The sequence below is a fragment of the Bombus fervidus genome, chromosome 9, assembly GCF_041682495.2.
Source record: "Bombus fervidus isolate BK054 chromosome 9, iyBomFerv1, whole genome shotgun sequence".
NCBI lineage: Eukaryota > Metazoa > Arthropoda > Insecta > Hymenoptera > Apidae > Bombus > Bombus fervidus.
This window is the reverse complement of record NC_091525.1, coordinates 13,085,069-13,102,256: the sequence shown is the minus strand read 5'-3', so window position 1 is coordinate 13,102,256 and position 17,188 is coordinate 13,085,069. Positions and strand designations below refer to the sequence as shown.

Below are 17,188 nucleotides of genomic sequence, written 5' to 3'. Positions count from 1 at the left end.
ATACGAAAAGAGCACGATGTTTGAAAAACCGTTTCAAAAAATCTTCAAAAAGGTGAATGAATGATCGCGATATTTTATAAAGCGCAATGAAATTCTGTATTATACAACATATATAATAAAATAATAGCAAGAGTTATACAAGTAAAAAATAATAATAATATTAATAATAATAATAATAATAATAATAATTTTAATAAATGTAACAAATATTTAAGCGGAATTTAAAATAGGGCATTGGCAAATAGGGGTGTCTACAAGTCTAAAAAATAAAATACTTAAAAATGACAGCAAGGAAATAGGGAGGACGATAGACGAAATGAAATCTTCGTCGCGAGTCTTGTCGATTAATAACGTGATTAGGGCGCGATTAGTTACATAATTCGAAAGGAATTTAAAAACGATTCGCGGTCTGTTTGATCGACTCGCAAATGGATGCGGCAGTTGTCTTTGGAAAATTCAAGTATCCATGGATCTTTCTCTGCTGCTGCTGCTGCCCGACCAATTCGGATCTTGCTTCGTTCGTATAAACAGCAGTTTTATAGCCGCCGGGGGCTTTTATTTCATCGTTTTCTCCCTTCTTCTTTTAATTACAACACGCGAGAATCCGCGAGAAATCAAAGATCGCCGTTCGACACGGCGATCGGCGATGGACTCGTCGGATTGCTCGAGCTGGTCGTCCATTTGTTCTTGTGTGGATCCACGCCGAAACCTTCGTCGTAGTTTCCTCGTGTGATGAACAGCTGCTTGAAGTGCGGGATGCAGTAGAGTTTACCATTATTTAAGGTGAACGTGTCCATCCTGTATGGAAAAAACGATCGTTTATTTTCCTTGTTCCATCTATACAGGGTGTTAAAAAAAGAATGGCCGATATTTATAAGATAGGATTCTAGAAATCATATCTTGCAAATATCGCCTCTTGTTTTTTTAACGTCTTACAGATGATATAATGTTATTTGTAATATATCGGTTGGTGCTGAAGGAGGAGAGAACAGAGACGGTGGAGGGGGTTTAGGTTGGTTACAGGGAAAAAAGGGAATAAGTTTCAGCGAAGATTGCAAACGTTACCTTAGCACGCAATTGCACTGCTGACACCGGAAGCACTGTTTGTGAAATATTTTGTTATTTGTCTCCACTTTTTCTAGGGGGTACACTTTCTTTTCGCAGCTCTCGCACACGTCCGTACAGCTCGCTTGAATCTCCTGCGTCGATTTTAGATTGGAAGAAAGCAAAATGAGTGGTGAACAAAAAAGTGCTGGATGAGAAGTGTGTGATGGATTAATGAGGAAAAGAGATGAACATGTGCATGTGATCGTTATTACGTTTTCGAAAGAGATCCTCGATAAGAAGAATTCCAAAGGCCGATTGTCGTTGATAGATGAAACTGAAAGAACTTGGGTATACATTTGCACTGCGCATTTTATATAGAATATCTGTGAAAGTGTTGCGATTTCTATCACGCAATTCACACCATACGTATTTTCATTTCAGGATGTGCCTTTTTTATTTATCATTTGTAATATGGTCGTAATAAATTGTTACACGTGAAAGGTAAAGAACAAGAATATGATACCTCGCTAAAAATGATACAATCCAAAGACGCAACGAAAGTCTACACGTGAAAATCATCGCATAGTAGGCCGTGAAAGAATTAAGCGATCGATCGATTAACTAATTGCTTACATAAATATTTCTCTCACCGATTAACAACAAACAATCGCGTGTTTTCGTTCTCGACAACCCTTAAAATTATTGCACTTAAATTTCATCGTCGATTAAGAGAATCCCTCGATCGGTATATCATCAACGAAGGATAGGAGATACCAAGTCGCGTAGAGAATATATATACCTTTTCGATCTTGTTCTCTCTATTATAATACTTAAGTTTGTTTTTGATTAAAAAAAAAGTTTGCTAATGCCTCTAAAACGTTGCACCTCCTTCGACATCCTCTGATCGACGTAGGAAGAAAAAGGAATAGGTTTCGAGAGAACCCCGAAATTGTACTTCGATTCGGTTTTCACTGTTAATTCACCGTTTTTCTCTCTCTCTCGCATTCTCTCTCACGCTTTCATTCTCTCTCGTTGCAATTCCTGTGGCGAACCAAGAATTAGAAAATTAAATCCGATTTCTACTTGGTCATCTCTGGCCAGTCTACCGAGATCGATAATCTATTAACCGAGGAAGACGAGTTAATTCGTCGTTTGAACCAACAATCTTTCGTAATAATTTCTTTGTCTAAAAGATCCTTACGTTTTTACTTCGTTTTTGTTAAAAATAAATGATATAATATTTACATTTGTGCAGAGATTAAAACCGATCCAATTGCAAGTGATTCGTTATTTGTTAACGTTTAATTATACGAGTTACTGGTCAAAGAATAACCTGGTTAGCGGCCTAACTTAAACGCAATTTCATCCGGAAAATACCATTAGAATATCGACGAATGAAACGCCATGCGCCAACGTCCCGTTTCCAACGCGATCGAAATCAATTTCAGGGGCTGTTCCCTTTCTCCTTCCGAATGGGGTGCGCTCGTCTAAATAGATCATGGGGGATTCGATACACGTCGTTCTTCTATGATAAACATATATATATTTATATGTATACGTATATGAATGCGTACTGTGCGTCCGCGTTGGCAATGGTGAAGGAATTAATATTTGCCCTCTCTTTCCTTCTTCCTTTCTTTTTTCTTTCTTCTCTTTCTTTCTTTAGCTTCGTCGTGTAATGCCATCGTAGAAGACCCTAACCCTAACGGCTACGACGAGGCTCCCTAGTATCGTTCATCGACAGAACATTATAAAAATTATATAAAAAGCCTATTCGATAACGTTCGTGTGAGACTCGAGGTCGATTTATCTCTTACGTAAGGAACGAAGATTTTCGTACGTTCAATTCACTGGCTGGATCGTACGATACGAAGCTCTGACGTTTGATTTTTCACACTCTCTCGTTGCACTGGAAAATCTGGAAAATTCTTCACCAATTTTGGAACCTTGACGATAGTACGTGAACCCTTTGAATGCAAGCGTTCGATTATTAGAGTCCCTTTGCACAATACTTTTTTTATTAACAATAGCGTCGATGGATAGAGAAGAGAGTCGCAGATCGTGGATTTGTTCTTTTACGATTTGACTATTTTGTGATAATCGGATGATTTATAACCAGCTAAATTCACTTGTAATATTTCATTTAGTTTATGACGAAACGCGATACTACTATATTACGTGTACGCGTATGAAATGTTTCTTCGACGATCGAATTTGGTCATCGATTCAAGAAAATTTATTCGTAGCGGTAATTTATTACTCGTAGCTCGACAAATTGTAAGAATAAAGTTGGTTCGATTATGCAAAAGGACTCGCAGGCAGCTGATCGTATTATACTAAACTTTTGTCGCGTAAATACGTACAAATGTATATATAATGTAAATTTATCTTTGTAAAAACGATATTACGATTTTTTGGGACGTATCGGTGAGAAGATCCGTCGAGTTCCAGGCAACGATGAATCGATGATTAGTTTTTTTCGTTCTCTGATCATTTCTATCGGTAGACAGCGATGACAATTTACCGCGCGACATGCTGTAAAAAGACTCGAAACTCTGTAAAGCAGTCGAAAAGCTCGTAGATCCTAAATAAGTCTAGCTCGGATCTTGATTCTACGGTGCAATCTTAATCTCTTGATTCGATGCTTCGAATTTGTATTTCCAGGTTTTCTGTCGCGAATTCGCTGCTTATCGCGTTTCATTCGAAACTTAGATCGCACTGATACAGTACACGCGATGAAACGGCACAGATATCTTTCCCAAAATGCCATGAAAAACGTTCGTTACAATTCTCAAAGGCCCTCTTTCCTAAGGTCTTCGACTTTCTTATCTTATCGCCTCTGATTTTCTCTTGGCACTCGCAAAAAATGAGAATGTCGGTTAAGCGTGGAAAATCTAAACGATGCAGGTAGACAAGATAGAAATAGCCGTCGTTCGAATAAATTTGGCACCCTTTCTTGGTTTCCTAAAACAACGTCGAAACAATGTAAATTACTTGCTTATCGAACAAACGATAAGTTCCATACGATACGTAGGCTATCGCTCGCAACGGTACATAAACATCGGCAAAGTGCAAAATCAATGAAACTAGCCGCTAAAATCGATACTTGTCGTTTCCTTATAAGATCAATGAATACTACTCTTCGGTCATTCGTTTAAAAATGGACTAGCAACAAGTGATCTAACGATGCAATTCGAACCTCCGTTTGGCACGCGATACGAAATGTTTCGTTGCTATTGTTCTCGCTTCTACCTGCATCGATGATAGAATATCACCGGCCACGTACATATTTCTGTCGTACAAACTTTCGTATATCCGTCGAAAAGTATATCGTTTCGTGTAAAAGGTTGACTGGAAGAATGCCACTTGGTAACCGAGCGACAACGACACGTTCGTGCGGCGGGGAAACGAGTTAGCGAGAGCGTTAAAACGATCGTGAAGTAATTTCATGGACACGTCGAGCACATGGATCGGAGCGCACAGGTAACTACGGAACACAGGCGACGCTTAAAATAATTACGAGTTTCAATTCCATCGATTGATCCGCTTAAATTACTTCGCCAGGCCTAGGTTTTTCTTTTAACGCACGCCGTGTGCTCGACGTATCCGATATCTTTCGTTCGTTGCCTCTCGCGATAATACGATACAATATGATACAATCTACGCTAGATTCACTAACAGAACGCTTTGTTAGAAAAAGACTTCTAAAAAAACGTAAAAATCGCACAATGATCCGAACGACGAAGCTGTCGACTGTCATTTTTTCCATTGCAGCGCAAGAATTTCTACGAATTCGTGATCCACATTGTGTGTGTAATCGTGTGCTTGTTTCGCGTATCCTTTAATTCTATTCGCTCCATTTTTCTCAGGCTCCTCGGTCCATCCTCTTGGGCCGTATCGATCCTCCATTTCCGCTCCACCATTTACTGTTCGCGTTCAACAGAGAATAGTATCACTAGATCATAGTCGAATGAAAGCTTGGTCAACGCTTTGCAGGCGGCAATCTCAAGACCAAAATTACCAGACACATCGGCACACGTCACAGGTATCACGCTAACTAGTCATGCTGTGTAGAATTTTTTTTTTTTTTTTTTTTTTTTTTTAGTGCGGTTACCATTCTTGGGAGGAATAATTGTTATGCCCTTTTTTTTTTTGGCTTGCCGAGGTCCAGTTTCTATGTTTCCTCTTTTAGATGCTTTTGTCAGCGGCTCGCGTTAGTTCGTGTAACTACTGATAACGAAACTGAAATTCGTGATACACTGCTCAAGCTGATTAGAGGATATTACGAATAGTTTTACCATATCGATTAATAGAATACAGATGGATAATTGGATACAGATGGAGAATTTGAGCGAACAAACGTTTTATCGATACGATCTCTCTAGACAGAGATTGATTTTAAGCTATTAACGGAAGACGAGTCGCTTTCGAATCGTTACGTACGTTTCAATCTCGTTCTTTGCTCAGCTTTATCAATTTCTAATTTTATGACCGTAGAAGTTTTTGCTTAACCATGCGATTGATAGATTTAGTTAGTCGATAAAAAAGATGTATAAACGTTAGAACGAGAAGAAAAACGATCCTCTAACTGTTTTTGAACAGTGTACGGTATATGTTGTGTACGCTCAAAGAATCATCAAATATTTCACGAGGTATAAAACAAAGCAGGTTATTTCTATCGCTGAATATTCCGGTAATTACTATAGTTGATAAATTCGTTGAGCGTACAGTTATATTACAACGACCCATACAAAGTAACTCGTCGTAGGAAGAGATTAAAAATAAAAATATCGTAACTAAACATAAATAGCGTTATGTTGCTGTCGTCGCAGGGCAAGTAGATCGTGCTTTGATAGAAAATTCACACATTTTACGCATACAATGGCAAGAGAAAATAAAAAATATACCAAGGTTTTGTACAAAATTGGGTAACAGAGAGAATCGACCCTTAAGAGCTATCATCGAAGAAACTCGCGTCTACAGCTACGTTTGTATAAAACTTGGCAGTCTAATAATTACAAACAGAATAACGTCGTGACGTTTTTATTGCGTGGCGATAATATTTTCAAAACAAACTTCCTACGGGCTGTAAAATTTTATCCATGATAGCTTCCAAGGGTTAAACAACGATTATCAAGGCACACCATGCGATAAACGAGCCACGCTTCACACCCAAAAGATAATGAAAAAAAAAAAAAGAAAAAAAAAACTATACATCGAACACGCAGGAGAAAAAGAAAAAAAAAAGTGGTTTCTATTATATGCAGTGCGATTGGAAATCAAATGGATATTTTTGATACACCAAAAGAGAGAAAAAAATTCCACAGCTGTCATTCGAGTCTCGATCAATGAGCTGCTCGGATGAGGATGAATGGATATGAACGAAGTAGTCGCTACGAAAGTGTACTCACCACGAATCGATTAACTTTGACCTTCGGTGTGCGCGGCGACTCGTTCGTTTGCGAACCGAGCGACTCGAAACGGGCTCTCAGACTGCTGGCAGACTCTATGCTCTGCTGTTCTCCGGTGGTGTTTTGAGCAATTTCCATCTCCGCGATATGTTGATTACTCGACGTCGTCTTTCCGTCCGTTTCCTCCCAGTGCTCGAATTTCGCGCACAAGGTTTTTGCGCGGGCTGCGTTCTGCGCTTGCTTCAGAAACTCGTCTTCTACCTGAAATACGCGTTCCCATAATTTCTACGTATAACACGATGCCTGTGATATCTCGTTAGTTAAATTAGCTCGATGTATTTATCTTTCTTCTAGATTTTGTCTTGTTGACGTAGGTTGTGACGTTAGATCGATTCATCGTGCTCCCCTTGCAATTTTTTGCGAACAATTCAGCGATCAAGTTTTTCTTTTTTCTTTTTAAAGACACACTTTTAAACAACCCGACGATAACTCGCCGATTGGTTTAACAGAAAATGCTTCCTCGTTTTCGCGTTTCTATTAAGAGTTTCTAAACGATATTCTTTAGAAATGGACAAGATTCTCGCGACAGATTCACGATGCCTCTGTCAATATTCTATTCGAATACTCTACTCGAAAGGCAGCGACAGGTGTCTTTCATCTGCATATCTACGTCGCTATCAGACGTCTTACAGCCACTCTTCCCACGATTCTTCGTGCATATTCATAACGCAGGAATCTCAAGGACCGGGTACCTTGACCTCGTGTTAATAAACTCTACCATTTATCGCGTTCGAGAACAATGACACCTATCCACGTATACCGTATACGAACCTTGTCGGAAGCTCGTACGTAGTTTGGATCCCTTTCCTCGGTGCTGTCTTCGCCTTCGGACTCGTCGCCGTCTTCGTCCTCTACCTCTTCGGAGTCCGAGGCTGTTGGTTTCGCGTATTTGTCCTCTGGTGGTGGTGTGAAACGTTTCAAAGGTTTCGGTCCATTTGGAAGCTCTTTCTTGCACGCGTTCTCTTCCATTTGCCGGAAGATCGACAGCATCTTTCTGGCGGTGTCCGTGTGCACCACTTCGTTTACCCTGTCTTCGGCTCTGACTACGTCCGGGTCACGATAGATCTCACGTTCCGGGGAGTCCATCTGTCGAAACGAATCTTTTATAAACGTTGCGAAAACACAAAGATCTTAAGTTTCTATGGTTCTATGGCTCTACGTTGAACCGAACTCGACGCTATCTTTTTTACGCTGTAATTCCATTCGATAAAAATATGTTAACGCACAGTAGCGTGCAAAAGTGCTGGATCACGAACAACGACGATTATGATAATGACAACTAATCGTAGGTGTAGCTATTCTTCTTCAGAAGATCCCACGTTGAAGTTTATATTAAAAAAAAAAAAAAAGAATGAAAAACTAAAAAACTGGTTCATCGATTATGAGCGAAATAAGGGAAAATATCAAAAGTGCAATTGGTACCACAAAGGGTTAATACACCGATGGTTAATTCTTGTCTAACTTTAGAAATCAACAGAAAGAAACGTGTTGCCCATGAATAAACACGAGATACGACTGCAATAGCTATTACTTGCGTTCGATTGTTATTGGCTATTCAAGTGGTTGGTTAAAGCGAGAACACGCGAGGCTAGGCAGGAAATCAAGGGAATAAAGGTATTCCTTTCCACGAATCGCAGCACCTCTGAGTCAGCTCGAATGGTTTTATACGTGTACAGCGTCTCCGTTGAATTTCTACCTGAGCAGCAGGTAAGCCGAAGACGCGATGACAATGCAGAATCGACTGGGGTTCTGTTGGCCGTCCCTACGATGCACACGATTCGCGGAGGAACGTGTTTCACGGGATATTACCTGCCAGACACGTCGACCAGGAAAATACCAGAGTTGCGAGATAGAATGTTGCGAGAATAAAGAAGGAAAAGAAAAAAAAAAAAAAGAAGAGACCACGTATCTTTCGTTGTAGTTACAACCGATGCAAAACGTGAACAAGAGTAAGGTTTCACCGTGCAACGATCGGAGATTTATAGGTTTACGCCGGGAGAAAGCTAATTAGTTCGAGTTGCCCCGTACGAATCTTTATTAATGACGTTTCGCTACTTTTTATTTAAAACAAGATGGAGCATCGCGTTGAGAAGGTGATTTATTTCGCCTTTCGTTCCATTCATTTATTGCCTCACGCGAGATAACACGGACAATGACGACAATTAAAGAGCAACATTTTTATCGCTTCGTACGGGAAGATTCAATAACACGGTGTGTAATTAAGGAGACATTTCGCTTTAAACGATCTCGTTTGTTTTCACACTGATTCGCCCGAGATATACAATGTCTACGTGTGTTTTCTATAGATTCTTTGACGCGTTCCTTTGTATTCCACCGGTGGCCGACTAAAAGCGTAGGCCACGAGGCGAACGAAAAAGAAGAAAGTTTTTCTTTCGCAAACCGATCGATAGTTCTGTTCAAAAGGAAAGCGTATGCATTTGCATTGCGCGTCAACTATATCGACGGTGTTTGTACCGTTATTGCGGATAAGTGGATTCGAGAAAGCGGGCAATTTTCTACACCGATCATATATTTTTTCAATATTTCATGCTATCGGTCAGCGAACACCGGCAATTTGGCTACCGCCGATCGCGCAAGCTTCGTTCGACGTTTGTCTCAACTTTTTCAAAGATCCAGCGGAAAACTCGATGATCGATATCGTCGTTTCATAAACGGCCTTCTTCCGCGAGTTCTTCTCAATCGCTTCCCGTTCCATTACCAAGTTCCAACAACAAATCCCATTATCATTTATAAAACAGCGCAAAAACGAGAGTCGGACGACGAAGGAACATCCCCGGGAATCAACGTTTGCGAAAAACGATTTTTCAGAAATTCTTCTTGATCGCGATGTGTCGCGTTACGAGATACTTGCTACGAGTAAGCTGTAACGCGTATAAAACAGCGCAAAACGAGAACCGGAGAATATTTAACCGCTTCTTCCTGTTCGCTTGCCTATCCCGAGTGGCCTTGGACCACGGGACGTCGAAACATAAAAACTAACCGTGTAAAAAGCGGGTTTAACAGAGTCGAAGCACGAGAGACGTATAGCGGCTCGTAAAAATATATGAGAACGCTTACCACAGGAAACTTTTACGGGTATAATACGCGCGTTATGCAAAACATTGAACAATTTGATCGGCTGATTTCAACAGCCATCGTAAATGCATAGTTCTAAGAAGTCTAATTACCGAATATCATCAATACGGTAGATAATCGATCATTTAGATAATTTCGTTAAACGCGTATTTGCGCCAGATATCTCGTAACTTGCGCGATACATCTTCAAATTTCTTTGCTAACGTAATCGCGATAACGGTACCTTCTTACAGCTCACAGAGTTCCAAAATGTTTCGTCAAACACACACGATGCATTCGTATAGAATTTGTCTAGAAGCGTTCGAATATCTTGGTGCGCCACGGCGTATCAATCCATTCACGCGTACGTTCTACAAGTCGTGCAGCAATATTTCGTCGTTCTATCGCGCGTAACGCGATGATTTTACTCACTTTTAATTTTCCTTGTCCCTGGGACGGCGGAGCAATACCGGAAAAATACAGCTTCCACGGCGACGGCGTCGCGAACGAGGGAAAAATATGGGAAATCGAAACGAAGAGACGAAGAGAGAGACGTCGCGAGGGAACCTTTTGTTTCGTTGGCCCCGGCAAACTCCGAACTGGCAGTGGCGTGTCGGCGGTTGCTATGCCGTTCACACGAAGAGGACGCACGGCTCTTACTGTGTTCCCCCTTCGTGAGTTACTGGGAGGGCCACACGGTGGTGTGCTCGCCTCTGCATCGGCCTGTTCTCTCTCTTCACGAATGGAAGGATGTAGGAATACTAACGGTAAAAGTATGGCTGCTGACCACTCGAGGGGGTTCAAGGACAGCCATGGAATCAAGTGGCACTGTACGTTGTATTCGCGGGCTCCGAGCTTTCACGAGCTTCGTCGGCCTCTTTTATCAAGGACCGATCTCGTTAACCAAGATCCCACCGTTAATAGTTCGAAGAAAGATCGATAAGCTCGAGAAAGTGAAATATTTTTCACGCGAGATACGTCGCGTGAACGCGGACGAATACGCCAGGTAATTCTTGTCGCGATTTTACATCGACGAGTGGGAAGCGATCGATCGAGCGACTACGGTTCGATGATTTAAGGAATTCGGAGATATAGACGGTGATTACGTCGGTGATTATCCATGCAACGCGATTTTTATCGAGGTGGAGAGATTCCATGCGATAAGCTGTTGAGTCACGTTACGGGGATATTAGTCTTCGAATGGAAAAAATCACACGCTAGAATTATATTAACCCTTTCACTGTGAGTTAAAACGTCGTGGCAAACGCGTTGCGATAACAGCGTCGAACGATTCGCAACAAAAGTAACGCGTATTCTTCGTATGCCAGCTTTTAAAACGGTGAACACGTAATCGTTAAAAAATGTGTGTCATCGCGGTAATTATACGGCAGAACTCGATCAGTTTTTTTTACGCGAACCTGTCCGGGGACAAGCAAGTTTATACAACTGCGATTCGCGAATAAACGCTCTCTGATCTTCTACCTGTAGCTTTTCGTTCGTACGATATAATTTCACGTAGGCGGATTCGAGCGACGGTAGTTTATTTAAACGTTTCAAATAATCGGAATGTTTCTACAGAGAAAATTTTACCGCAAACCTTTGACACTCGGCGAGTAAATGAAATTCGTATGTAACGACGTACGAACTCAGCGTTGAAAGGGTTGATAAGAATTAGAGTTACTTTTCACTCAACGCAATCTTCGTTAGAACATTAAGACACACTCTTCGATCAAGAACACTTTGCACTCGAGAACAGTCTCGAACCTTAACTTGACCATCGCGCGGAGGGGTAATTCGGAACTGCTTGCGTTGTTTTTCCGGTTCCTTGTAGGACTCGAAAAATTTGAATTTATTCGAAATGTCCGAGGTCTCCACCTGAACTTCCTCGGTGGTGTCCGAGCTGCGCACCACGTCATCCGAGACTTGTCGTCCCATGAATGCCTTCGTTCGGAGATTTCAAACCGTTAACCTTGTCGATCACGAATTCAAAATGCGCGCCCCTCCCCACCACCGGCAAACGTACAACATCAAAAATCGATTACGCTACTTAACGCTCTTGCAGACGTTGGACAAACATTTTCCAACTTACCACGTAAGGATAAGATGTTTCGAATTGACGAACGTCTCTACGATTACGAGAAAGACATGTTTTGTTCTACGGAAATAGCCGGTCGTTGTAACGTTAAAAGTCTTCTTGTTCGCCGAAACAAGAGCGAGATAAAAATTCGGGAATTTTAACACATTCGAGATCGATATGACTTTGAGCGATACTCTCTCGAATGACCGAAAACTTTTCTACGTTTGTGATAGAGAAAAAAAAAAAAAGAAAGAAAAAAATACGCGAAGTTGATCAACGTAAGAATACAAAAATCACGTGTTTGACAATTTTTATTTAGAAATACGTCGTGACACACACTGTACAAGTACGTCGTCGGGTGTCGGCAATAATTTTGACGTCGAACGTTCATTGGACGTAGCACGCGTGTCATCCGAGCGTTTCTCGGTTAAAATTCGAAAAAGACAAACGCGCAATAGCTAAGGATATTTATTTCAAAAATGAGAAAGTTATATAACAGGTACGTTATAAGTATGAACGTTATCTGCGCTCGTAATTGTCCGAGAATTAACCAAAGATACAGATAACGCGCGTACTTAGGTTGTCGTCGGTCATTACGACGAGATATTGCACGGCATATGTACTATAGCATCGGTCTCGAACGTGTCAACACAGTGGATCGACGCGTAGAAACGAATAAAAGGAAAACTTACGTCTCTGGCACGTCGTGGGGCTTCGGCCGGTGTCTTCGGATTCACCGGAGTCACCGGTCGCCCAGTCTTCGCCGCCGTGGCGTCCAGTTCGAGGAACAGCGACCGAGACTTCCTGCTGATCCCTGTGTAACATCGATCGATTTATCTCGAAACAGTGTTCGCAAAGTATCGGTTTGCAAGAGCAAATAACAGATACAGAGTAAAGAAGATGCCTAGAGCTAGCGCACTTCCACTTATACGACCTATACGATATCTATCTTGAGAGCACGCTCTAGGTACGATCTTTCTAGCGCACATGGTAGCAAATTCAGCGGTCAGTCGCCGCTGGCAGTTTTCGACCGCCGATCCATGTGGCTAATTACATTTAACGGGTTCTAAATATACGTTGGTTCGCGGGGCAAAATGCACCTGCTGCGATCACTTCCTCGTCAGCCTTCTCCGGTTTCGGTTTGCTGTCCGTCTCGTCGTCGGACGCAGCGATGGGCTCGCCTCGTTCGAATCGTTCTTTGATGGAACGAGCGTGGGTCGAGTGTTGAATCTCCTCGGCCGCATTGATCTTCGTCACGCGTTCGCTTCCGGCTACCGCTTGCTGATACATCTCCTTCATTTTACCCTGTTTGCCCTGCAACAGAAATCGAGTCTTCCGTTAGCTACACGAAATACCCTTTGATCTCGTTTCTCCCAGACGATGATAAATCTTTCCACAAAGATATATTATAGTACTGTTCAAAATTGTCCGGACACTTGCGTATTTTTGGCAACGCGTAACGCAATTACAGGATCGCGAGTGGGAATTACGCGTTGATAAACGATTTTCTCGCGCGTTTAGAAATAGATATCGACAATTTACGCGTTTCGATTCACCAACGATTCATCAACGTTCTCTTTATCAAGCGACCACCAAATCGTTATTTCCATGTTCTCTTCCTCCATCGATAGCTAGTTTCCTGTTTCTCTGTTCCTTTTCCTACTTCGCTGCCATATCGTTATCTTCCCTCTCGTTAATTAATCGTCAGCTTCTATGACTTTTCGTCGATCGATCGCTAGGTTGTCGTTTCTATCGCCTCTTCCCGATCGTTAAAACCAATCGTTAAGTCGATGGCGCTTCGTCTCGAAAATATCGGATCGACGATGGTTCATCGAGCGACCGACCAAACGAGCAAATCATTCGCAGTCGCGATGCGTTCCTCCGTAATCGTTACAGTGCACATGTTACTCGACGTTAAAGCGCGTTGTAAAGAGAGAATGCGTGCGCTACATTTCCTTCTCTCCAAGTTTTTCTGCGTCTACGTCTAATGGGCTCGATGCCATTACCCCCGCATTAAATCGCCGGCGATTTAGATGCTCTGGAAACGATGTCGAACGCCCCGCGTTCATCGCCTCTTCCTCGAAACGCGGAATTAAACGAATGATAACGGTTCAACGAGTCCGAAAACGAACGCGATTTTACCATGAACAATCTCGAACGAATTCCAGCGATCTCCTCCTTCCTCGCCTCCCGCTGAACTTCGCGTCTCCCTTGCTGACTGGTCGTCTCCCAGCGATTCTTTATGTCGTCCATCTTTGTGAAGCTGATCGGACGCTCGCGGGTCGCGCGTTTCGCCTTCACGATCTCGCTGTCCAGCTCTGTGAAACACGAATAATTTGAGAAGTTACGCTTCCATTTGCAATTAATTAATCGCACGCTATTGTTCGACGTTACAACTCCGAGTTATACTTTGACGCCGTCGTTCGAACATCGCGATGGTACAATAAATGATAACTCAGTGTTATCATTGAAACTTGTACGTTTGAGGTTGTAATTCGTAGTTATAATTCGATGTTACGATCTCAACTTATAATTCGAAGTTGTAATTCGTCGTCGTAGTTGGAACTTTTCATTCGAGGGAGAAGATTTTCAGGATTGTTCGACGTTGTTCGACTAATTCAGATTCGTTAGATTCGTTCAAGCGATTGGAAATTTCCAAATACCGCAGCAATTAATAATTCTGACGTTAATAGCGTGGTAAATATTCCAATATCGTAGACACGAACAGAAATGTTTTTCAAATTCGATAAAGAGTTTAGCGAAGGTCGTATGAAAGAACGATACGACGAAGGAAAGAAAGATCGTATAAAGAAAATAATTTCATCAGCTACGGAATTCCTCCACCGATCTTATGGAAAATCGCCTATAGCACTTGACGATGAAACGTTATTTCGTAGCTGTGAAACCGCTAATCGAAGCTTTTCCGATGACGCTATTTCCATCGAGTACAAGGAGAAAGCTTGCAAAAAGAGTTGCCTCTCTCGCGGAAATACAGCAGCCTTCCATCGAGGCAAAGGGAACGCGATGAGAGAGGGGAAAAAGCTGAGAGAAGAGCTCGAAACATCGGACTACGTAAAGTCTCGATTTCAATTAAACGTTTCTTCGTTTCCTCACCCTCCGTTTCCTCCGCTTCTTCTTCCTCCTCGCTCTCGCTCGACTCTTCGTAAGGGATCCCGTTCAGAGATTCGTCCGCTACTCCGATATCCATGCCCTTGGCTTGGAATCTGGACAAAAAGACGTACAAAGTAGTCACAAACATTCCGACGAATTTTAATTGCCTGGCGCACGAACAACGCCGACACACGTGCCTGTTCACGGTGTTCTTTTATGCACTGGCTTACGGTCACGAGAAAAGATCGCTGATCGATCAAACACGACTTGTCGCAATCACGGGCGCGTTAGCAAATTCGTCGTTCGCCCTACTATTTTACGTTCGTAAAGTCTGTGCTTGCACATTCTCGAGCGATGCAGATATTTAGCAGATATTTAGTACGTTTGATATTTCATCGCGTTACTTAATCGCCAGTATTTCGTGTTTGCGATACTTTCTTCGGTTAACGAGCTACGTCGTTTCTTTCTTCGATTCTAAGAATTCTTAGTCTATTGGAGCATCGAGTCGTATTTACGATACGCGTTTCCAGTATCGGCTTTAATTTTTTAATTAGTTTCGATTGTTTAGCGAGGGACGAATTGCACGGAGAAATTCGTTCCGACTGTCCGGCTTCTAAACGAGAATGAGAAAGGCCATGTTAAAGGATATTTAAAAAGCTACAACGCTGCACGTACTTTCATCGTCGAGCCATCGATCTTTCAAGCTACGGATAATATTTTTACGTACTTTATATCCGACGCAGTGCCACGGTTGTAAATAGCTTCGTCTACCAACTCGCTATCGAAACGAATCGTAAAGTAAAAAGTTGGATACGCGAAGCAAATGAAAAAGAAGAATTCGATTAAAAAGAAGGATGATAAGTTAAAAGATTATCAACGTTCCGAGAAAAACGTCGAGTGGTTGGAGTCACAGAGTCCTCGTTGTGTCCAACTGGTGGAAACGAATGTGTGTCACGGCTGAGAACCATCTCCTCGACCCACGATGCCATCGTATATGGCCGTTGGAACAAGAGAGGAGAGAGTGAGGCCGGGAGAACGATACGACGAGCTGAATAACGTAGGTGACTCTACCGAAACGATGGATTACTCACTTGGCGAGCTTGCTTAAGATACTGGGAGACCTCTTGACAGCGATCTGCGACGGCGACCTTTCGATCTCGTTGGTCTCCGTGCCGGCCTTCTCGAACACTTGAAACCGGGACTTCACGTTCAGGCTCGACAACTCCTCGAGACCCAGGTCCGGTTTGTCTGAGGCTGTAACGGAGATTAAATAATATTTTTCTTTCGTCCGATATTCTCGTAAGACGGTAATCCCGCCACTATATTTCGCGTACATCGATGATACGCTGTTGTCGATGCGATGGTTATGATTTCTAATGGCCCGGTAGGCGACTCTGTTCTTTGAATGCGTTCGGGAGTCTAGTCAAGCTGTGATAAAATCGTTGAGTTCGCTCTAAAGAGGTTTTACCGAGCGAGTTAGTCGTTTGGGAACGGAGTGAATCGGTTCACGACGATCTCGCGTCCGCTGTGCTCGAGAAACAACTCTTATTCGTCGATCATACGTGTCTCGTAACGCATTCGCAGCTAATTATTTGAATCTTAATAGTTTCAATGTCAAGGAATTCTCGTCGTGTAAAGCCAACGTTTCTACCGTTAAGATAAAGAGACACGATAAGACAGATACGAGAAATTCGCCATTCTCGATCGATAATTGAACGTATCTTAATCACGAATTAGGCTTGATATTCGCATTTAAGTATTTTTTACGATCGTTTCACCGCGGACTCGAGATCGTCGTCATGCAACGATGATTTTGTCTCGCTACTCGACGTTACAGCATCCTCGCACTCCACAACGAAAATGAGGAATTAATCAAACCAAAGAACCGATTAGGGTATGAAAGAAGAAAAACAAAATAAAAAATTATGATTATACAAATGCGTATGTCGTTGTTAACGATAAATCAGCGGTATTAAAATGGGTGCAATCTGCAAAACGGTTAGGCAAAAAGGTTAGAAAATCCACTCTTGGACGACTTTAGTCGTCGCTTGGTCGCACACTACCACCAGTCAGAACTATTACCTCTGACCACATCAGGCGGCAGCTCTTTCGGCTCGTTCTCCCGTATGATCAGCTCCGGCTTTCGAGGTCGCACTACGAAGTTCACAAGACATCTCTTTGTTGCATTAACGATCTCTCTGCATTTACGTGTAATTATATAGAGGGAGGAAACGACTGGAGGAACGGGAGAATAGAGGGGAAGGAGAGCAATTTTCAGTGACTACGTTAAAGAGGGGAACCCGAGCGTTGGGTGCCGCGCGCGATATACGAGAGTTTATTTCACCCATTCGTCCGTAACGTCGATCGTATTTCCTTCGACCAAAGGCAAACCCTCCATTTTTTGCTC

At 42.3% G+C, this 17,188-nt stretch overlaps 2 protein-coding genes across 18 annotated transcripts in view; one reads left to right on the top strand and one right to left on the bottom strand.

The window, feature by feature from the left end:
• LOC139991004 (erythroid differentiation-related factor 1) overlaps positions 1–17,188 on the top strand; it is an 88,533-nt gene that overhangs the window by 6,598 nt on the left and 64,747 nt on the right. The window lies entirely within an intron of this gene.
• Positions 174–17,188, bottom strand: part of LOC139991000 (uncharacterized) — a 72,818-nt gene continuing 55,803 nt past the window's right edge. For 13 of the 17 annotated variants that reach the window (XM_072010723.1, XM_072010736.1, XM_072010721.1 and 10 more), the window contains 11 exons: positions 16,864–16,935; positions 15,873–16,035; positions 14,785–14,894; positions 13,813–13,988; positions 12,771–12,984; positions 12,363–12,484; positions 11,358–11,534; positions 7,290–7,604; positions 6,459–6,719; positions 1,066–1,199; positions 174–798 (listed from right to left, as the gene is read on the bottom strand). In XM_072010723.1, coding sequence (XP_071866824.1) covers positions 615–798; positions 1,066–1,199; positions 6,459–6,719; positions 7,290–7,604; positions 11,358–11,534; positions 12,363–12,484; positions 12,771–12,984; positions 13,813–13,988; positions 14,785–14,894; positions 15,873–16,035; positions 16,864–16,935 — 1,928 coding nt within the window. In that variant the 3' untranslated portion in view covers positions 174–614. Of the gene's footprint in view, positions 799–1,065; positions 1,200–1,476; positions 4,974–6,458; positions 6,720–7,289; positions 7,605–11,357; positions 11,535–12,362; positions 12,485–12,770; positions 12,985–13,812; positions 13,989–14,784; positions 14,895–15,872; positions 16,036–16,863; positions 16,936–17,188 lie in introns of those variants that run through there. The other 4 variants (XM_072010726.1, XM_072010722.1, XM_072010730.1 and 1 more) reach the window with 4 other exon arrangements.